Source organism: Mus caroli, unplaced genomic scaffold (genome assembly GCF_978045245.1).
Source record: "Mus caroli unplaced genomic scaffold, Mus_caroli_1 scaffold_13, whole genome shotgun sequence".
Classification (NCBI taxonomy): Eukaryota; Metazoa; Chordata; class Mammalia; order Rodentia; family Muridae; genus Mus; species Mus caroli.
Genome location: NW_028227268.1, coordinates 13461500 through 13485533, shown reverse-complemented (window position 1 = coordinate 13485533; position 24034 = coordinate 13461500). Strand labels below are relative to the sequence as shown.

Here is a 24034-nt window from a genome sequence, read left to right as displayed (position 1 = left end):
TTCCGAATTTATGTAAAATCCAGGATCTAATGCTGTCTGAAACTGACCTAATTCACTTAACATGATGGTCTCTGGTTGCATCCATTTTCTTACCACTGACGTGACTTCATTCTTTGTCTGAGTAAAATATCATTGTGTAGATACACTACTTTGTATTTATCTGTTTTGCTGTTTGCCAGTGCCTAAGTAGATTTTGCAGCTTTGCTCTTATAAGTAATTCTGCAATAAATGTTGATATGCAAATACTCTGCAGGGTGTTGGCTTGGACTACTTTGGATAAGACCCAAAAGGTAGAGCTGAGATGTGAGGTAGGTACTACTTTAGTGTTCTGAGAACCTCCTGCTGACTTCCACAGTGCTGGGCCGATCTACATGCCTGCCTGCACGTCTGTACGAATTCCCTTCTGCCCACATGCTTACCAGCACACATTTGTGGCGTGGACTCTCGGTGTGGTTTGCATTTCATTTCTCTGATGTCTGATGAGACTGAACATTTCCATCTCTTATAGGCTAATTTTGCTTCATCTTTTGGAAACTGGCTGCCCTCTTCATTCATCCATTTATTGATTTCATTTATTCAATTTTCATTATTTAGTTTTCTGAGTTCTTTCTGTAGTTTAGATATTAATCCTCTGCCAGATGTGTGGTTAGTAAAGATTTGAGAGAACTGACTTTTGTCCCTTATGAGATAGGATCTGGGTTTTTTTCTGCGGGGAGAACCTTTTCCTCAGCACATTCCTGGAGCAGCTTTCCAGAGCTCTCCCACTCGACTGCTCTGTTAGTTCTGCCCAGTGTCAGCAGATTGTAGACTCTGGGCTCTGCCCCGTCAGTCAGTCATTCCTACTCTCATTGCTATAGCCCTGCTAAGGCTGCAGGTGCAGTAGGTAGGATTAGACCCTTAGCTGTGTCTTGGTTTTCTTGTTTGGGGTGCAGGTGTTAGAGCTGCAGGCATTGGCAGGCATTCTAGCCACTGCTCTAGTTCCAGGTTTTGAAAGAAGGCTTGGACAGCAGCTTGAAAGCAAATTGAACAGACTCTCCTTGGACCTCAGCTGCCTAAATGTTGAGATTATAGTTATGTGCCACCACACCCGGGGTCCCTGCCTTTTTGAGACAGTATCTTCTTCAATAGCTCAGGCTGGCCTCAAAGTCGTGATCTTCTGGCTTCCTGCTCACAAGTGTCTTGTCAACCATCTCAAAGGCTTTTCTATGTTTAGCTGGTCTCATGTTGGTGCTGTAGATCATCAGGAGTGGACTGGTGGGCTTGCCTCACTGTGGTCTTAGCCCACAGGTATTCAGCTCTTCCTCAGTGGCTTTCATGGGGACTTATACTTTCAGGGTCTATAAGTCTTTCCATATACTTACTTCTAAGGATTTTTATTGAATTTAATTTTTTATTATACTGGGTTACTAAGGCCATTTCCATGAACTGTATAACTCTTTGAGCATATTTCTCTCCATACCCTAATTTGTGCTCTTTACCACTGAGCCATCTCTGCAGAATGCTCCTTCTTGATTTTAAAGACTGTTTCAAAGCTTCACACACATAGAATCATTGAATGAAATTTGGTAATTTGAATAAATACCTATTAGCTGGTTGAGAGAACATTCTTTCCAATGCCTACTTAGCTAAGAATTTCTGTTACTGAACTTTTAAAAGTATTTTTTCTTGAAATAACATAACCATGGAAAGTCAGTGAGTTGTATTTGATGCTTTTCTATGTATTCAGAAATGGTTCATGTTGTTTTCGTTAATGAATTGAATTAATAGAGTAAATTATACTTCAGGGTACTCTTGAGATTTCAACCGTGTGTGTGTGTGTGTGTGTGTGTGTGTGTGTGTGTATGTGTGTGTGTGTTCATAGATGTGGGTGCCTCTGCATGTACACATTAAAATTTTCAAATCAAATGTTTTTCTCAATGTCTCTCCAATTGTTTTTTAAGACTAAGAGCTCACCAGTTCAGCAGGACAGGCTGGCCAGCTACCTCCAGGAAGCCCTGCTTTCCCGGAACTCAGAGTACAGATGCACACTACTGTGCGGCCCTTTTTATGTGGGCTCTTAGGATCAGAACTCAGGGTGTGTGCTTACCCAGTAAGCACTTTACCAACCGAGCCATCTGTTCAGCCTCCATCCAGGTTTAATCATGTTACATTATTGAATTCAGTTTGCTAAGAATATTATGGACAAATAGTGACCTGTGCATTTATGGGTGCACTAATGGTCAGGCTTTTAAGTTGAGGTTAGCAGGTTTCATAAATTGAGTTCCTGAATGATGAGTCTCTGAAAGCTTGCAGGGTGATTCATATCTTCTGGGTGCTTTCTTTGTTTTTTGTTGTTATTTTGGAGGTGTTTTTTTTGTTTGTTTGTTTTGTTTTGTTTTGTGGTTTGGTTTAGCTTGGTTTTTGTCAGTTTTGATGTGTTTTTATAGTGCAAGCATTTTTCTTTTCATTTAAATTTTATGTTACTGACAATTCAAACTTGTATATTTGTTTGTTTTTGTTTTTCAAGATAAGGTCTCTCTGAGTGTCCCTGGCTGTCTTGTACTTGCCTTATAGACCAGGCTGGCCTCAAACTCACAGAGCTTCCCCTCACCTGTCTCCTGAGTCCTGGGATTAAAGGAATGTGCTACTACCCAGCTGACAGGTCTAAAATGTTGTGTCAAACTGTGTTTGCATTCTCTAGACTCGGTGATTATATGTTTTATTTTTATAGAGTAGTAAGCTAGATTTCCTGTAATTTATTTTAAGATAATTTTATCCCTGTATTCATAAGTGAGTTGGCTTGGTAATTTTATTTCTCCTCCTGCCCCTACAATCTTTTATTAATATTGTACTGACATTTAAATTAATTTGTGAATAGTTTTGTTTTTCTCTGTTTTGTGAGTAGAGTGATATGATCCTTCAAAAATTTTAAAACTCAACCTATGAAATATATGAACTCAATATTTTCTTTGTGGAAAGATTTGTAAGTGCTATTTTATTTTTTAATTTAGTTAAATTTGCTTAGCTTTCAGTTTCTAATTGTGATATTTTGTATGTTGCAAAAAATGTTTACATTTCATCTCAATTCTCCAATTATTGGCATAGTATTTTATAATCTTCCAACTCAGATGAATCTACATCGTGTCCTTGTTTGTCATCCTTTATGAGTGTGTTCTCTTGTAAGCGATGGGGCTTTATTTTTACTCTACCATTGCCTGCTCATGCCTTCCTTTCATTTCCTTTGTTAATATTACCAAAACTTGTTCTCCTTAATTAACTCATTAATCTGTTTTGCTATATCATTAATAATTAGCATTTCAGATAAATAGCACATCAAGACTCATTTTCCTGGTTTGAGTTTCATCCTCTAAGATTTAATAGGGAACTTTATAATTATCAGTCATTTATAAACATCTTACTTAAATGTTATGGATTCATTTGGGTTAGGAAATAAGTGACATCAATCAGAATGTGTAAGCTACAAAAATAGATATAGTAAAATACTTTCCACTCACCCCTGACCTGCTGAACCCACCCCTTTCATTCCTATCTAAAATAGCACCAGTGTAAAACGGACCAGTGTCCTCCACAGATCAGTTCTAGCTGCTTTACATTCCCTTTTAATTTTATCTTGAACCCTTAGTTAAAGTGAGTGCTTTTAATTCCAACCTGTATGGGGAAGTATCTTCCTTTTGCTCCCATAAGTTGGCCACTGGTCAGCAGCTAATTCAGTTGCAGTGTAGTAGAGGACAGCACTCTGATGCTACCAGTTTTTGTGATGCCAATACTTTAGCCTCATAAACACATCTAAGCATGATCGGGATGAGCGTTCCCCGAGGCTGTGGGATGTGACCTTTCTCCCAGTAGTTCCATTCCATTTGCTATGTCCTCTGCTTTGCACTGTGGATTATCTTGTCAAGCTTTTAACACATCTTTCCCAATGTAGCCATTTAAATTTTAAAAAGATTGTTCCTTGTATCATTTTTATTTCATGGGTTATGCTGATGTATCTAATAACAAGTTATCAAGACCTGATACACTTCCTCCTATTTTTTCCCTTTGGTACGTGTCCGAGTGCATGTGCATGTGTGTGTGTGTGTGTGTGTTAGGGCTTTGTGGTGCAAAGCAGTGTTCATTGATCTGCACACTAGCTCTTCTGTTCTGAGGGTTTGTGTTTTACCTTTATGTCCACGGTCCATTTATATCTAATTTTTATGAAAGATGTGATGACTGTAGCTTGGTTCTTTTTTAATGTATATTTAATTGTTTAAGAACCATGAGTTTAAAAAGTTTTCGTTGAATAGCTTCCCAGGCTTTTCTTCGAAGAGGAATTGGTATTTGGAATTTGAGAATAACAACTCCACACTTGCTCCTAACCACCTTAGCAGTTCCAGGTTGTCTGGTGCACTCCAGGGCAGCTGTGTGCTCCACACCTGGTGCTTGCTCTGGAGACACCGCTGATGTGCTGTGCTGTCCACTGTGTCTTTACTTCCTGTGTCCCTTGTCTCTTTCCCTGCTTACAGCATCAGTCTACACATGGTTTGTTTGTGTGCCCTCCCCCACCCTTTGCATGTTTTAATTATTTCTGTGAACAAAGAAACAGCTAAAAAGCCTCATGTAAGATTTAGTTGCTTTATGCTTTAAGAGACTCTGGGAATATCTAACTTGTGAAATTATCTGAAGTTGGTACCCCTCTTTGTGGTTTTTTTTTCCTTCAGCATCCATTTAGCCCTTATAATTCTGCTTCAAAAATTATCCCCATCTATTCTACTCAACTCTGTGGGCCTTCCTGTCTCTCTTGAGTATATTAAATCATACTATAGAGTTCTAGATTCTTTAATATGCACACTATTTTTTTCAGTGTTTATTCATTCCTCTTCAGTTTGGTGTCCTGTTTCTTTCATACCCTTCAGCCTTTCCATATATGACAGGCCCTGTGTCAACCCTAGCTCCAGACAGCATGTCTTTATCTCTTAGTGTGCATCCGAGGCTGCTCAGGACAAGTTACTGCTTCCCCATTAGAACTTGCACAGTATTTCTTATCTCTCATGGTATGTGCGTAGTTTATATTTTCTTCTCAAAATTCTTTAGGAAACCTTTTCTCTTGAAGTCTCCTATCATGATTGATTTCACATAAGATATATATATATATATATATATATATATATATATATATATATTAAAATAGTAAATTACAATTCTAAGGAATGTCATTGCAAGATTTCGGCTTTTTATGCTTGCTCATGAGCTTTCGTTAAAAGATTGCACAGATTACGAATCTAGCTTCACATATCAGGATGTTGCTGGTATGCCTGTATACCAGGGGGGATGAAAATCATTTTCACCTTGGAGAATAATCCAACTAGTTAACAGCATGTCTTCAACTAAGTTACATTATATTTTAATGAAGTATATTTATAAATGTTATTTGTGGCTAGTTTGACAGTGATCCTGGCAGTTCATAATCATCTCTAGAGTGTTTGAACCTTGCCTTTCTGTTGCCAGAGCTTGTGAGGTTCCAAGTGGTTTTGATAATCACTAGCTTTCTAAAGAAACTGTTGGTATGTTTTTAACTATTGATTGAAAGTCAATTTGAAAACAGTTGTTCTTGCGATATTTCTATAATAGGCACAGCCTTTAGTAACCTGTGAAATTTTTTTAATTATTTGTATTTTCCTGAGTGTATGGGTGTGCCCCTCATATGTGTCTGTAGAAGCCAGAAGATGGTGCCAGATCCCCTGCTACTGAGGTACAGAAAGTTGTGAACTGCCATGTGGGTGCTGAGACGTAAAACTGGGTTCTCCACCAGTGCTTTTAATCTTTGAGCCACCTACCCATCCCCTGGCTATGAAATTTTCAGTAATCAGTTCTCTTATATCAGTCACATAGATGAAATTTTAGGCAACACAAAAGCAACTGTTTTCTATTGATCTTGGGGCTCAAATCAGTCTAGTTATCAACACATGCTGAGACATAAGGGACACCCTTATCCTTAATGTCTGTCTCTCTTACCATTTCATTTTTTCTACAATTAGTTGATACATTTTCAGGACCAATTTTCCATTTGAAAAACACCATTAAACTTAAACTACTGTGTGTATCCATATTGCCAGCAATTAAATACACCGTTCTCTAATTCAACATCACATACCTAGTCAGCTAATAGAATGTAACAGGATTCAATGCAGCACACCAAGAAGCTGCGGCGTGAACAGAGCACATGCAGCTGTGGGCCACACCACAAGTGGAGTAGACACTACACCACAAGTGGAGTAGGCACTTCTATAGAGCAATCTGAGGGGGAAAGTTATCAGATTTTTTGTGAAAATAACTTTGGTAATGTACCCTAAAGCAAATTGTCTTTGTAATTTGTTCACAGATGTATTATGTGCTTATCAATATTTGTCATTAAGACAGATGACAAGAGTAGATTGTTTTCTGGCTACAGAAGGGAGAGACACTTGCTCAAAGGGCTCACATCAGCCTCCTCCTGTCTTCTTCCCAGGATGAATCCCTTCTTTTTCACGCACCCATGGCTTTTATGTTGGGAGCCTTCATTGCACTTGGAGGCTTCTCAGGGTTTGTGTTGTTGCTGTGATGCTTCCTGTCCTGGAGCTCTAGCCATGGTTTGGATCAGGCAGGACAGCCAGTTCTAATTTGTTACCTGGTGAGGGGGAGCTTTGTAAACTCTTTCCTGTCTAGAAGTATGTCTAGTGTTTCTGTTTGTCTGTCCAGTCTTAGAGTTCTCATCTATTCTCATCTAATGAAATGACCATTCGTGTTGTTGCAGTGTCCTTTGTGTTGCCACCTGTACTGGGGTGAGCAAGGAGTAGGCCAGTTAGTGATGATGACCCCACACACAAAATCAATGGAAGTGCAGTCTGTTAGTATCTGTCAGTGAGTTACCACAAAGGCTCTAGCAGGCGAATAATCTGTGCGATCTAAATACTCAAAACCAGCAATTGTCATTTAATCTGTAGAAATAGTAAAGTTTCAACTAATCAAAATAATGAATGTAACATTTTTGTTGACAAAAATGGATATAGTTATTTTGATTACAAATACTTCTTTTTAGATATGTTTTAATTAATTATTTTATTTATTTATATCCCAAATGTTGCCTCCCCTCCAAGCCCCACTCCCAGAGTTCTTCACCCCCTTTCCCTCCCCTTGGTGTCTGAGAGGGTGCTTCTCCCCACCCCCTTACCCTGAGGCATCAAGTCTCTTCAGGATTAGGCACATCTTCTCCCACTGACACCAGATAAGGCAGTCCTCTGCTACCCATGTGCCAGGGGCCTCAGACCAGCCCAGATATGGTCTTTGGATGGTGGCCTAGACTCTGAGACCTCTTAGGGCTCCAGTTAGTTGACACTGTTGGTCTTCCTATGGGGTTGCCATCCCCTTCAGTTCCTTCAGTCCTTCTCCTAACTCATCTATAGGGGCCCCTGATCTCAGACCAATGATTGGTGGTAATTATCTGCATCTATCTTGGTCAGCTGCTGGTAGAACCTCTCAGAGGACAGCCATGCTAGAATCTAGTCTACAAGCACAGAATAGCATCAGTAATAGTATCAGGGTTTGGTGACCGCCAATAGGATGGATCCTAAGTTGGATCAATCAGTAGTTAGCCATTCCTTCAGTCTGCTCCATTTGTCCTTGAATTTCTGGGTCAAAATTCTGGGTCAAAAATTCTGAAGGTAGGTTGGTGTCTCCATCTTTCTATTGGGGGTCCTGTCTCTTCTACTGGAGATGGTCTCTTCAGGTTCCATTTCCCCACTGTTCGGCATTTCAGCTAAGGTCACCCACATTGAGTCCTGGGAGTCTCTCACATACCAGGTTTCTGGAGCTTTGCATATCTCTCTCTCTCTCTCTCTCTCTCTCTCTCTCTCTCTCTCTCTCTCTCTCTCTCTCTTGCTTTCTCTCTCTTTTGTTCTCTCTTGCTCTCTTTTGCTCTCTCTTTCTCTTGCTCTTTCTTTCTCTCTCTCTCTCTCTCTCTCTCTCTCTCTCTCTCTCTCACACACACACACACACACACACATACACACACACATACAAACACACACACACGTATATATTTGATCATATCCCACCCCATTCCCTCCCTCCAATTCCTCTCAGACCCTTCTCCACACCCCCTTCCCAACTCCATGTCCTCATTTTTTCTTGTAATAACAAACTGATCTCAGTTAGTCCTGCACATGTGCACTTGGGTATAGAGCCATCCATTGGAGGCCAGGCAACCTACAAGGAGCCATGCCCATGAAGAAAACAAAACCTCCCTTCCCCAGCAGCCATCAGCTACCAAAGCACTTAAGCTTCCTTGATGGAATGTTGATTGCCGGATTTGTGCAGATCTTGTTCAAGAAAGCACAGCTGCTGTGCGCGCACACACGTCATGGCCAGGTCACATCCAGAAGATCCTGGTTTGTAGTAGTCCTTTCCAGTCTCTGCTTTTACAGAGCTGCAGCAGCTGCTTGTTCTTGTTCTTCTGCTGTTTCTGCTTTCCTCCTCCTCCTCCTCCTCATCCTCATCCTCCTCATCCTCCTTCCTCTTTCTCCTTTTTTAAATTTTTGGGTCTCTGAGTGTCCGGTGTATATATTTAAGCACACCTATGCTACAATCTGCCTGTGGGGTCAGAGGACAGTTTAGGTGTTGATTATCTCTTTCTACTACATGGGTTCTGGGAATTAAACTCAGAACATCAGGCCTGTGCAACAAGCACTTTATCCACCAAGCCATCTTGCTATCCCTAGCTTTCTACTTTTTCTTAGTATGGTAATAATATTTTGTACTGATGTTGCTTTTGGGTTTTCCAGTCAGAGGAATACTGAATTTTGCAATGAATTTTAACTATGATGTCATAAACAAAACAGTTACTAATTTGAGAAATGTTGCATTTATGACTAGTAGTAGAAATTAAATGTTTTCTTTACTTTTACCTTTATGTTTTACATAATTTTCTCTTTATTATTTTATTTTCATAAATATACATATATAATATCCTTTGGTCATATTCTCCTTTCCCATTTTATAATTTAATTGGAACCACAAAAGATGGGGCAGCCACAGCACTGCTAGACAAAACTAAATAAAACTAGAACTTTCACTCTGCTTGATTTCAAGGTACATTGTGGAGCCAGAGTAACAGAAAGAGCATAGGACCAGGGCAGAAACATGCATGTGGGTCAGTGGGGCAGAAGTATAGACATGACACAGGCCACTCACTGCAGGGGCTTGAACCAGCGTTCATCTGGTGTAGTGGCAAGCCAGGTCCCCTGGTCAACTTTCATTCTGCAAAGCACTAAAAATGCTGCATACTTTTTTAAAAAGACATTTTCCTGTATCCATACACTGTTACATTATTTAGGATCGTCGGAGAGCAAACACGGAATGAAAGGAAGCTTCACTGTGAGAGTAGGTTTTAAATGGGGTAGTGGGGGGGGGGTATTGGTTTTGGGTTTTTCCTACTCTCATGAGACACAGGCATGAGAGTCTGGGCCTTTTGGGTAGGGAATCACTTAGACCATCAACACGCATAAATTTGGTGCCATGCCCATAGTTTGTAGCTGGGTTGGATATCAGTGAACCAGAAACAGAAATCCGACATCTTAAGGCAAGTGTGTTAGACCTTGTCTGTAATGCAAGTTCTTAGAAGGCAGAGGCAGGAAGATTAGAAGTTCAGGGCAGCCTAGAATACATAATGAGTTCAAGTTTAGTCTAGATTACATGTTGCCCTGTTCAGAAATGAAAAAAAGTTGATTATATTTATTTTTAACAGTGTCTATCTACCACTGAAAAATTCAGAGATACAAGCCAGTTCTTCTAAGGTGACTGACACATGAGGAGTATGAAAGGTTTTAAGAGAGACAGAAGAACAGAAAATCTAAGTGAAGCTGTGTAGTCAGTATTCTGAGAAGGATGGTACTCTAGGTTCTCTATAGCATGGAACAGAGAAAAGAGCCACGTTCACTGAAATACTTGCAGTATTTGTCAAAGATTCCACAAAGATTTAGACAATGACAAGTCTACGCAAAGTCACAAGGCATGTGGACACTTAAGGAAAAATAAAGACCCCAATGAACACTGGGGACAAAGAGCAAACCTAGGAAGCAGGCAGAGGTGAATCAAAGTCCCTTCAAAGGGCTAACAGCCACCTTTCAGTCCCACCCAGAAAGAGGCTTTCAGATCAGTAAATGCTGCAAGAGTTTGAGATGAACCTCTTTGAAAGAACTTAAAACATGCCATGGAGGGCAACAGGGTGCTGGTTATGTGAGGGCAGAGAAGTGAGGGACCAGGCCTCGTCCCACTTCGAGGACAGACAGGGAATGCAGTACATGACTTCCAGGTGAGATATGCCAGGGAAGGTGATGGAAGAAAACAATGGATTGGTTTATACAAAGACAAAATGGAGAAAGTGTAAAATGTAAAAAATATAGTATAACTGGCACAAAAATACTTTACAAAATAAGGCAAATACTTAGGTATATGTAAACTAATTAAACTAAATGTCCCATTTAAAGATAAATATTGGTAAGATTTTAAGAGAAAATTAAAAGTCAACATGCTGTTTATAATATATGTCTAAAAGTTGAAGTTGCAGAAAGCTTTAAAGTAAAAAAATAAAGTATAGAAAGCAAACACTCCACCCTCTACCCTCTGCTGCTGCTCGTGCTGTGAACCCCAGTATGAACCCCAGGTGCAGGTGGCTTGATGGCTGACTGGTGCTGGAGGCGAGAAGGGCAATGATTTAATAAGAGCACATGAGCATCACCTTGATAACAAAACCCCAGTGAACAAGATATGGTCCTTATCACCTCAAAATATGTCAATGGAACGTAACCTAGAGAACCAGGCAAATCTGTCAGCACAGGGAGAGATTTCAGTGTGCATTGCTAGCTGATAGCTTACACTTAATGTTATCAGTAGGTTTTAGACTTCAACATAAATATTTGCTCTAATGGACATTCATAGAATGAAGCACTCAACATGTAGAAATTTTAGACCAATTTCTTAGCCTTCTTTCATGAAGAATTAAAAAATTTGACAACATTGCTTTTCATTAAACAATCTCAATTCTTAGAAGTGGAAGATATAATACAGTATATATCCCTAAGAGAGTCTATATCCATGACCCTAATGTGATCAGTGCCCTTCTGAAACATCCAGAAAGAGAAGCCCCAGCAATGTGGAGAAAGAGACTGGGATGCTGTGTGTACACACCAGGGACTTCCAGCTGTGGACAGCAGATACCAGAATCTAAGGAACATGACTGGGATGGTCGTTTGAGAACCCCAGAAGCAACCAGCTCACACAGCACTTGGTTTTGAGGTTTCTAGAACTCAGACCTGTGAGAGGATATAGCCCTCTAATATTTCAAAGGTGTACTTATATGTATGAGTTTTGCCTACATATATATGTGCACACTGTGTGCAGGCCTGCTATCCACAGAGGCCATAGAAGGACACTCGATGCCCTTCTGGCTAGAGTTATGAATGGTTGTACGCTGCCACGTGGGTGCTGGGAAGTAAAGCTGCATTCTCTACATGGGCAGCAAAGTGCTCTTCACTGCTGAGCCTCCCTCCAGCCTCACATCAGTGTTCTTTTAAACCATCTACTTTTTGGTACTTTGCTGCAGCTGCCTTACGAAACTTAGATTCTATGAATCGTAGAGCTAAGCAGCATCCGTCTGAATGATTCACAAGTCAAACAGAAAGAAGTTAAATGTTTCTAGAACTAAATGATCATAAAAACTATATATTTATAGTTAACAGATGGGATATAATTTCAAATGTATAAATCAGGAAAGAAGGGATAAAAATTAGTTAGCTATTCAAAATAAGGAATTGGAAGAAAGAATACAAAAGAGACCAAGCAAATAGAGGACATAACAAAATCAGTGATAGGAAAACAAAAACCCAGGTGAGGACATTCCGTGAATTCTAAGAACTTGATGTTGAATATTGAAAAGGCAGCTTCCGAGGAATACTCACAATACCACAGCGTATGTATTCTGACCAGGTAAAGCTAGGCAGTGTGATGGCGGTCATGGGAAAATGTTCCTCCCCATATGGCATTTAGCTCTAGGTGGGACCAGGATTGAAGGACACAGACAGCAACAAAGGCCCTGGGTGGGGACGTGTAGGACCAGTGGACAGTTAACGTGTGTATTCGTTGGCCTGTGGAGTTGTTCCTTTGTGACTTCCCTGTTTTTATCTCTGTCCATTTCTCCATACTAGGTTATTGCTGACATGGAGGCCCAGGTTCATAAGCTGAGGGAAGAGCTGATTAGTGTGAACTCTCAGCGGAAACAGCAGTTGATAGAACTCGGTCTTCTTCGGGAAGAAGAAAAGCAGAGAGCTGCAAAGGACCATGAGACTGCTGTCAAGAAGCTGAAGGCTGAGTCAGAGAGGGTGAAAATGGAGCTGAAAAAGACACACGCTGCTGAGACCGAGATGACTCTGGAGAAGGTGAGGAGTGTCTGGGAGGACTGTGGTTAGGCTACAGTGCGGATTTAAAGCCCACTGTCCCTGCTCTGGTGTTCATCTTTGAAAGGTGGTGGGCGTGGGGTGCACTCTTTAGACTTAGAGGAGCAGTTTGAATCTTGTGCTGCGTCTTCAGCACTGCTAAAATGCTAGAAGGAACTGCTTAACTTTCTGTTGGCTTTTATGGAGAGATTCCTTTCATAGGAATTCAATACAGTGATAGAACAGTCTTGAACACTGTCACATACCATGTACTCTAGGGATATTTGGGCTGTAGCTCTGAATTTTCTTAGGCTTAGAATGAGTTGTACATTTCCCCTAAACTGTTGTCTAGTAGTCATTTTTAGACTTCATAGTCTCTCTTTAATAACACTAACATAGTGACGATGTATTTTTCTAGGTTATTATTTTAGTACAAATAAGTTCATAAATAAATATCAAGATAATATTTACACATTTAGCTTGGATTATATTCAAGTTGCAATCTTGAATGTTCTTTTTAAAAATTTAGATATTTATCAGGTACTAAAAGTGAATTGTTGTTCATCATAGCAGCTATAATTGTTCCCTGAGCTCTTTTATTAATGCCAGGCTGTATAAAACGTATAATGAGTAATTTAAGATTCATCTAATTCTGCTCAACTCTACTTCTCCTTTCCTTTTTCTTTTCTTTTTCAAGTAATGTTGAGCCCCGAAAGACTGCACACCGTCTCTCTAGGCAGAACTGCATAGATCTCATAGACTGTGAGCCTGGGCCATTGCCTTAGTGCCCTAATTCATGTGGAAGTCAGATTGGAACATACTTTGCCCTTAGCAGAAGAGCTCTGAACTCACAACTAAGTAGTAAGGGTGCTCTAAAGGGCTGAAAGTCTGCTTGGCTTCTCAGAGAACAAGGGAGGGCCCTGGTGTGGCTGCAAATGTGGCCAAGAAGAATCCAGAGAGGAGGCCCCAGGGCCCCAGCACAGGTCCTGAGGTTGCCATGGCTTTTCTGTGACTATGAGTTGAGGACGCTTGCATGCTTGAACAGAGCAGTGGTGTGATCTGACTTATCACTGTGTGAAGTGGAATCTCTCCATGAAGAAAATGGACTAGCAAGAGGGCAAAGGAGGAAGGGGAACACCAGCAATGAAGAACTACAATAATTACAACAGACATGAAGAGGGAATTAGAGCAGCAGCTGCATATGTTCTTTTTTGAGTTGAGCAGGGTATGTTTGAAAGATAGAGCTGACAGGATTTACTGTTAGTTTATATGTAAGAGAGCAAAGACAGCAAGCCTAGGGCAGTCATGGTGAAGCCTGTAGACAGATGGAATCACTCTTTGCTAAAAAGAAGAGCATGAGAGCAAGAGGCAGGCCTTGCAGGATCTAGTCAGGCTGAGGTGCCTTGTAACAGGTATGTGGGAGGCTGGTGAGCCTGCCATCAAAACAGTTCGGATCCTAATGCTGCCCTCACGCAGTCAGCTGAGCACTGAGGCAGTAGACTGTCAAGTGGTTGCTGGAGAGTAACTTAGAGCATACTGAGGTAAAAAGAGCTGTGGACATTATCCTCAAAATGATCATCTTAAAGGATTATGAAATAGCAGACAATAAGGCAGAAATACATGCAGATGTAGTATAAAGGGAAATGCAAAATTAGAGGAAATTGGTTTCTGTTGAGATCAAGAACAGTTAACAAGAACTGACGCGATTTAAATTAGCCATGAGTGAACTGAGGAACTCTTGACAAGTATATATGGAGCATGGCATTCTAAGACACAGAAAACACAAATTCAGGAGAAAACAATACCGTGCCCATGCTATACAGGCGGGTCCCAGGAGGCGGGTTGGTAAGGCTAGACTATGTATGGCTCCTGGAGCTCGGGGCTCTACTACCTGGAATAAGTGGCAGGAAGCCACTGAAGATGCTAAGGAATGAAGTGTCAGGAGCTGGGGGCCGTTAGGAGAATCCATCTGTCCGCAGCCTTCTGATGGCATAGCAGAAGATAGAAGGGTTGAAGGGAACTGGTCTAGCCCAGAGGAGACTCTGGAGGGCTTGTCAGGTGTTTATGAGGGAGCAGAGTGTGGCAACAGAGCAGAAACGACATGCTTGCGAGTCACTGCAGAGCAGGCACTGTGAGTCTCATTAAAGGCACCTTAACCCTAATCATTTACAAACGTGGAAGAAGACTCGCGGCTGAGGGGGAGCATATGAATTCTGTTAGCAGTGTGCTGGATTGAGAGGGAGCCTGGGCGTGAGCTGTGGTGTTCACTTGCTGTTGAAAGGCTATTTCTGGGCACCTGAACAAAGGCAGGCTCGGAGGAAACAGACCTAGCAGTTGACTACAGAGAATGCCTTGGCTTCCCACCTTGGGAGTGAGACTGCTAATAAGAAGGTGAGGAAGAAGAGAGAAGGAGAGGCAGGCAGGCATACGGACAGTGAGGTGGGGGGCACAAACATTTCAGAGGTTGGGAGGTAAATGTCAAAGAAGGGTCATCAAGGTATAAGAACTCTGCAGAATTTATTTTCATGAAATACAGAAAAAGAATCTTTGCAAAGCAGGCCTGTCAAGAATGTGACAGAAAGTCAGGAAGAATGAGGGTTGAGGAGAGGTCACTGGGTTTGGAACTGAGAAGTCCCTGATGATCTTGGACAGCATACTGAAATGATAGTGTAGACGCAAACCACATTGCCAAAGTTGAGTGGGGCCTTGTAGATGAGGGAGATCTCTGTTGACTAGGAAACTCGGACATTGAATCAGGAAGTTAGACTTTCAAAGAGCAGGCGGAGTCAAAGCAGAGTGTCTTTTTACACTGACCATATCGGGAGCATTTTGAAGCAGGGGAGAGGGGACTACTGGAGATAATCCAAGCTGGAGACTGGCAAATGATGACTGATGGCAGGCCCTCTGGCAACAGCAGGACATGAAGCTGAGGGTCACCCCACCGCAGACCTTGGCTACAAGGGGAAGAAGCATGAGATGCCAGGCTGTTCCTGGAGTAGGCCACTCTCCCCTGCTTCTAGGTCCTTCTGCTCATAATGTTGTACAGTTCTCTAACAGCTAGACTTCTCCTCCTCCTGCTGCCTTCCTTGGAAAGTCCTTCCCCACATTCTTTATCTACAGGCTGATTCAGTTTAACCTCCTCTTTTATAATGTCTTCCGAGCTCATCTCATGGCATAACCACACTTGCATTTGTGTTGCTTGTTTATTCTCTATTCCATCTAACCTGCCAGAGTGTACGTTCCAGGAGCACAGAACCTTGTTCAGTTCAGTCCCGTACCATAGATGCTAGAGAACCCTGGCACCTGCTGGACACTCCACACTAGTGTACATTGTATGAGGGACAAGAGACATGCCTGCCACTCACAGGAGAAGCAGAGGAGCTTTGATAAAGATAAAAATTCCATGATGAAACTTAAAATGAACTTATAGGTAGAAAATAATGTATGATGCAGAATCATATAGTCTACTTCTGTCAGGAGTTTCAAGAAGTATGGAAGTAAGATGCATGGGACTACTGAAGGGAGGCTCTTATCCATAGCAGTGGAGAAGGGTGAGTGTGGAAGAATGGGGTTCCTAAAATGGGCTGAGAGTGTGAGTCAGACAGGAAAACTGAAGTGAGGACAGTCATTCAAACAAGATGGAGGAAAGGCACTGAAGAGGTTCTCTAGCATGTTGGGGATCATGGGCAAAAAAGTCAGCAGTCGGGAGAAGGGGCAAATGCAGGACCTGTGCAGACAGCCCCTGTACTCTTTCAAAGCCTATGGTAACATCCAGTGCGAGTATCTTGGTACTGAATTATTTGTATTTCATACTGAGAAGTGTTTTACTTAATTAGTAAAAACAAAAAATTAGCAGTTTCAACTGGAAAAATTGCCTGGACTAAGTCCAAAGCATACCTTGTGGAACATTACTTTTTAAAGCTTTAGGATCAAATATAGTGCTTTTCACAAAAGATATTCATTAAATGTTATGTGAGTGAATCAAAGACTTCAGTATAGCCTTAGTGTATGACAGTATGTATAAATAAATTATAACTCATCCAAATTTGATTTTAATCCATTATAGATACTTTGAATAGGGCAAAATTTATCTTTGTATTCAAATATTCATTTGTGTCTCAAATAATTTCTTCCATACTACTTAAATAAGTTAAACATAAAGCACATTTTAGACATAATTTTGATATTTCTCTATGATTTAATAAACATTTGAATTTCTTCTTTGAAAATTTAAATCAGAACTAATAAGCTTAAAGTTTACTTGTTAATCATTCTGCAAAGTTGCTAAATTCTTCTCAGTAGATTATAAAGGTTACACAAACATGAGAACCTGAGCTCAGATCTCAACCTCTCCCTAAAAGGTCAGGTACAGTCATTCAGACCTCTAACTTCAACATTGCAGAGCAGAGAAATGTGGCTGAGCTCGGCTCACTGATTAGACTGCCAGACTATAATGGCTGACTTAGAGTCAGTGAAAGGCACTGTCTGAGAGGAATAATACAGTGATAAGACAGGACACCAGTGCTGTCCTCTGCCTTAAGCACATGCACATGGGCATGGCCCTCACACGTATGCACATACCACACACAACTACATGTGTACATATGCATGGAAGTTCATATATTTGCTAGCAGCTCAAAATCTAGTCAAAATCAAGGTCTTATAGTTGAGAGTAAATTTAGGTTCAAGGAGAAGACAACAACATTGGAATAATAAGCAATCTGAGTAGTCTTGCATCTAAGCCTGACTCCCCACAGTAGCATAATGTGAGGGTTAGAACATACGGAGTCCAGATCCTACCTACCTGTCAGCAGTGATTTCGACCAAAATGATCTCTTCAGTGGCCTTGAGTTTTGGAAAACATGAAGTGCTTCCACAAGGTCAAGTCCTTGAAGTAGAGTATCCAGGAGAATACATGATTGACATTTGCAAAGTGAGGGCTGCTGCTTTTACACTTTAAAAATTCTTTTCAAGCAGAATTGCAATAAAGTCCATGCTGTATGACCCTTTGGATAGAGCAATACTGTATGCTGATGGTAAGTGACTTTCATGTCCATTAAGAAAAAAACTATTGTGCTACTTAAAAGTAACCATTCTTTTAAAAAAGGATGTTTAGAAAATATGAAGAATAAAGAATTGTGGGAAGCTCCTGTCACTGCCCTCCTGGATTCTAACCCGTGAGAGCAGCTTAACATCTGTGGAAATTACATAGTCCAGATTAGCTGCCTGAGATCAGAGGTTTTGAGGTTTTGTCTCTTCCTGTTCTACAAATTATGCTAAAGATATTTTATTTGCCTTTTGAATTCTTTAAAATAAAAATTTGTTTTATGGTATTTTATTTGTGAACCTGGCATAATTGATTGTGTTGTTTAACTTTGAGATATTTCGGCTTTCAATTTTTTAATACAGATATTAGCATATCCACAAATTTTTATCAACACTTCCAATTTTTCTTTCTCCTTAATTAAAATTTCCATAAAATCGTGAAGTCCTGTTGCATTTCAGTAAGCTTAGCTTACTTTTCATTTCTCCTGTGGGGCATTTGCTGTTGCTTAATATGCCCTTAGCATTATTTATATTTCCTATAATTTTCTATATTTTTGTGAAAGGTGGTTATTGTCAACAGACTGAATATTTATACTAGATTTGTGGTATATATTTTTCATTTTCTATAAAATTGCAGGTTGGAGCTTCTTTGGCAGTTTCTCTTCCCTATTTTTTTCATGAACATATACAAACTCCTATTTTTAGTGATAAAAATCTTATAGTTGTGGCAAATATTCTTGTTACATGCCTTTTAGTTACATGGTACACAAATGCTTTCTTTTTTTTTTTTTTTTTTTTTTTTTTTTGGTTTTTCGAGACAGGGTTTCTCTGTATAGCCCTGGCTGTCCTGGAACTCACTTTGTAGACCAGGCTGGCCTCGAACTCAGAAATCCGCCTGCCTCTGCCTCCCGAGTGCTGGGATTAAAGGCGTGCGCCACCACGCCCAGCTCACAAATGCTTTCATTTGTATTCAGTCTAGTATACCTGTCTCGACCTTTGTAAGTTCTCACCTATAGATAATTGTCTTAAACTTAACATTTTGATATTCTAAGATATATTGTCATGATTTTCTGCAGTATACAAAATGAAAAGCTCTTATGAATTTGACATGCATTTACCAGCTAAGGTTTCCAGTCCATAATTTTAAATGATATCTGAAGGATTACTCTGGAAATCTGCCAGACTAAAGTCATTAAAAGATTCTGAGCAACAATTCAACATCTTTTTCAAATTTAAGAAATTCCTCATATGGCATAATTACCCAAAGCTAAGGTAATAGAAACTACTCAGACCTTTGAAATTTATAATTAAAGGATTAATATTAACTCATGAAGACATTGTCATTTTAGCTTTAAAGGGATTTCTAATTTCAATTCTCTTCTTTCTTTGATCTTTTCCCTGACTTGTTCCTTTGATTAAAAATTTTAAATTCAATATTGAGATTTATATAAATTGATTGACAAATAACACCCAGGCTAATCTATATTATATCCTCCAGACGATGAACTTAAAGTTGTCCTTTTCCAGTTGGTCTATGAGCTGTAGTGAGCTACTATGGCACCTCCAAGCCTAACAAGGATTTGTGGAAGAAAAAATTCACAAGGCCAACTGGGAAAACCTAGGGGTGATATAGAACTCAGAAACAATAAGTCAGTATTAATTTATGGAGAAATTTGGACTGTGTGCATGCTTGTGTATGTGTACATGTGGGGCCAAATATGTGAGTGTAACTGCATATTTACATGCATGTAAGTGCATTTAGAAGCCAGATATTGTGATCTCGTATTTTCCTTGAGTGCTCTTATATTTTGAGGTAGCATCTTTTATCACACCCAGAGCCCTATGCTCTATCTAGTCTAAATAGTCCACTTCCCGCCTGCTTGGATTACAAACAACACCATCCCTACCTAGGTTTTACTGAATTCCTGGGCTCCAAACTCAGGTCTTACGTGGCAAATGCTTTACACACTGAACCTTCCCTCCAGTTCCTAAGGGTTAGAATTTTAATGTGTGTGTGTGGGAGGGTGAGTTTCACAATAAACCTCCTCTGAATGGTGGAAGAGTTATTTTTTCTTACTAAAAGTTAGGATTTTTTTATCTTTTAGATAGGATCTTTTATCTTTAGATAGGATAGGTCAAATATTTCAACTAAGTTAGCTTATTATCTCCTCTGTAACAGGAGGCTATGTATTCTTCTTGTTTATTCCTTCTTTTCTATCTTTCTTTTTGAGCATCAGTTATCACTGTTTCCTACTATATCCTGTTCCTGTGAAGCACCTGTCCCATAGGAAGTCCCCTAAATCAACACGGGAGTCATTTCTGGGTGTTCATTTATTAAACAAAAGAGAAGGGTTTATTTCACTTATGCTTATATACAAATGATAAGCATATTGGGAAAATATCAGAGAAACAATACCTTTCACAATAGCATCAAAAAATGTATCTAGGCCAGGCGTGGTGGTGCACACCTTTAATCCCAGCACTTGGGAGGCAGATGCTGGTGAATTTCTGAGTTCGAGGCCAGCCTGGTCTACAGAGTGAGTCCCAGGACAGCAAGGGCTACACAGAGAAACCCTGTCTTGAAGAAAACAAAAAACAAAAAACAAAACAAAACAAAACAAAAATGTCTATCTAGGAGTAACTCCAACCAAGCAAGTGAATGACCTTTATTATAAAAACACTGTTATTATTTACAACACTGTAGAAGCCATCAGAAAACTAAGAGGATCTGCCATGTTCATGGGTCAATAGGAGCAATACTGTGAAAAAGGCCATCCTACCAAAAGCAGTCTACAAATCAAATCCCTATCAAATGCCTATCAAAATCCCTACACAATTCCACACAGAAACTGAAAAAATTTTGAAAACCTCACATAGAAGAGCACACAAACACACACACACGAACAAAAGAAAAAATGGAATAGGTAGGTAGGTAAAAGAATCTTATTAATAAAATAACATAACTGCTAGGGGTATCAGTATCCCAGATTTCAAGTTGTGCCACTGAGTAATAGTCAGGAAAACAGCAGGGAATTGGCATGATAACAGTCAGATTGATTAATGAAATGGAATTAAAGACCCAGACAGAACTCCATATACACACAGACACCAGATTCCTTCCTTCCTTCCTTCCTTCCTTCCTTCCTTCCTTCCTTCCTTCCTTCCTTCTTTCCTTCCTTTGTTTCTTCCTTTCTATTTTTTAACAAGGAAGCCAAAAATACTCATTGGAATAAAAACAGCATCTTCAACAATGGCATTGGTCAAACCTGATACTTGCATGTGAAAGAATGAAAATAGAAGGGCTGGAGAGATGGCTCAGAGGTTGAGAGCACTGACTGCTCTTCCAGAGGTCCTGAGTTCAATTTGCAGCACAACCACATGGTTGCTCACAACCATCTGTAATAAGATCTGATGCCTTCTTCTGGTGTGTCTGAGACAGCTACAGTGTATTAATATACATAAAATAAAATAAATCAAGAAGAAGAAAGAATGAAAAAAGATGTGGGGTTCCTTCCAGTTAGCACCAACACTGGGCCACCTTGGGCCCAAACTCAACGGGCAGTCCCACGGTCTCCAGAGGACTTTCCACCCGACAGGCACCCTAGCACGCCCAGGATCTAAGGATCACTGGTATATGGAACACAAAATCAGTTCTAACAGAACCAGGGGTGCCAGGGACAGGTGGAGCACAGAAACAGGGACTCTGCCTGATCAGTGGCTCAGGTTCCTTCTGCGGTGCTGGTATACCTTTGTTTATAACTCATCGGACAGCCCCACAGTTCCCAGAGGAGGTAACACTTCCAGGTGCTCTAACATGCTCAGGATCTTAGGAGCCCAGGAACCCAGGAGCTTGGTCACACCAGGATCTCAGGGTCTCAGAGGAAGCTTGACTGCCAAGAATTCTGACACACCCAGAATCTCAGCATCACATGATCCCAGAATCACAGGATAAAAAAGAAAGCTGGACACTGAGATGTTCTGACACAACTGAGATTACAGGAAGGACAGGCTCCAATCAGATATATCGAGGGCAGGGAGCTCTTGAGTAAATCAAATGGCGGGAGGAAAGCATAAAAACAGAAGCAACAGAAACCAAGGTTACTTGGCATCATCAGAACCAAGCTCTCCCACCATAGCAGGTCCTGGATACGTCATCACACCAGAAAAGCAAGATATGGATATAAATTCATTTCTCATAATGATGATGGAGGACTATAAGACAGACATAAATAACTCCCTTAAAGAAATACAGGAGAACACATTCAAACAGTTGAAAGATTTGAACAAAATCATCCAGGATCTAAAAATGGAAGTAGAAACAATAAAGAAATCACAAAGGTAGTCAACTCTGGAGATAGAAAACCTAGAAAAGAAGTCAGGAGCCATAGATGCAAGCATAACAAACAGAATACAAGAGATAGAAAAGAGAATCTCAGGTGCAGAAGATTCCATAGAAAACATTGAAACAACTGTCAAAGAAAATGCAAAATGCAAAAAGATACTAACCCAAAACATCCAGGAAATCCACAGAACAATGAGAAGACGAAACCTAAGGATAATAGGTATAGACAGTTAGGAAGATTTCCAACTTAATGGGCCAGTAAATATCTTCAACAAAATTAAAGAAGAAAACTTCCCCAACCTAAAGAAAGATGCCTATGAACATACAAGAAACCTACAGAACTCCAAATAGTTTGGATCAGAAAAGAAATTCCTCCCGACACATAATAATCAGAACAGCAAATGCACTAAATAAAGACAGAATATTAAAAGCAGTAAGGGAAAAAGGTCAAGTAACATATAAAGGCAGACCTATCAGAATCACATCTGACTTCTCCTCAGAGACTAGGAAAGCCAGAGATCCTTGGCAGATGTCATACAGACCAAAAGAGAGCACAAATGCCAGCCCAGGCTACTATAATGAGCAAAATACTCAACTGCCATAGATGGAGAAATCAAGATATTCCATGACAAAACCAAATTTATACAATATCTTTCCATAAATCCAACCCTTCAAAGGATAAAAAAGGGAAAACTCCAACACAAGGAGGGAAACTACGCCCTAGAAAGTAATCTTTCAACAAACCTAAAAGAAGATAGCCACATGAACAAAATTCCAACTCTAACAACAAAAATAACAGGAAGCAACAACAACGTTTCCTTTATATCAATGGACTCAATTCCCCAATAAAAAGACAGAGACTAACAGACTGGAAACATAAACAAGACTCAACATTTTGCTGCATACAGGAAACCCACCTCAGGGACAAAGACAGACATGACCTCAGAGTAAACGGCTGGAAAACAATTTTCCAAGCAAATGGTCCTAAGAAACAAGCTGGAGTAGCCATTCTAATATCAAATAAAGTCGACTTTCAACCTAAAGTTATCAAAAAAGATAAGGAGGGACACTTCATACTCATCAAAGGTAAAATTTACCAAGATGAACTCTCAATTCTGAACATCTATGCTCCAAATGCAAAGGCAATCACATTCATTAAAGACACTTTAGTAAAGCTCAAAATGCACTTTGCACCTCACACAATAGTAGTGGGAGACTTCAACACCCCTCTCTTGTCAATGGACAGATCCTGGAGACAGAAACTAAACAGAGACACAGTGAAACTAACAGAAGTTAAGAAACAAATGGATTTAACTGATATCTACAGAACATTTTATCCTAAAACAAAAGGATATACACTTTTTTTCAGCACTTTATGGTACCTTCTCCAAAATTGATCATATACTTGGTCACAAAACAGGCCTCAACAGATACAAAAATATTGAAATAATCCCATGCATCCTACCAGATCACATGGACTAAGGCTGATCTTCAATAACAACATAAGAGAAAGCCCACATACACGTGGAAGCCGAACAATGTTCTACTCAGTGATAACTTGATCAAGGAAGAAATAAGGAAAGAAATTAAGGACTTTTTAGAGTTTAATGAAAATGAAACCACAACATGCCCAAACTTACGGGACACAATGAATGCAGTCCTAAGAAGAAAATTCATAGTTCTGAGTATCTCCAAAAAGAATCTGGAGAGAGTATACATGAGCAGCTTGACAGCACACCTAAAAGCTCTACAACAAAAGGAAGCAAATTCACCCAAGAGGAGTAGATGGCAGGAAATAATCAAACTCAGGGCTGAAATCAACCAAATAAATACAAAAAACAACTATACAAAGAAGCAACCAAACCAGGAGCTGTTTGTTGAGAAAATCAACAAGGTAGACAAACCCTTAGCCAGACTAACTAGAGGGCACAGGGACAGTAACCTAATTAAGAAAATCAGAAATGAGAAAGGGAGACATAACAGAATCTGAGGAAATCCAAAAAAATCATCAGATCCTACTATAAAAGCCTATACTCAAAATAACTGGACAACCTGGATGAAATGAACAATTTTCCAGACAGATACCAGGTACCAGAGTTAAATCATGATCAGATTAACAATCTACACAGACCCATGTCCTCTAAAGAAATAGAAACAGTCATTAATAGTCTCCCAACCAAAAAGAGCCCAGGACCTGATTTAA

The 24034-nt window shown here is 40.0% G+C and overlaps 1 protein-coding gene across 1 annotated transcript in view; it reads left to right on the top strand.

Annotated features, from left to right (window-relative positions):
* Cep112 (centrosomal protein 112) overlaps positions 1 to 24034 on the top strand; it is a 442735-nt gene that overhangs the window by 230113 nt on the left and 188588 nt on the right. Inside the window, exon 21 of the mRNA XM_085829453.1 lies at positions 12216 to 12446. Coding sequence (XP_085685579.1) covers positions 12216 to 12446 — 231 coding nt within the window. The remainder of the gene's footprint in view (positions 1 to 12215; positions 12447 to 24034) is intronic.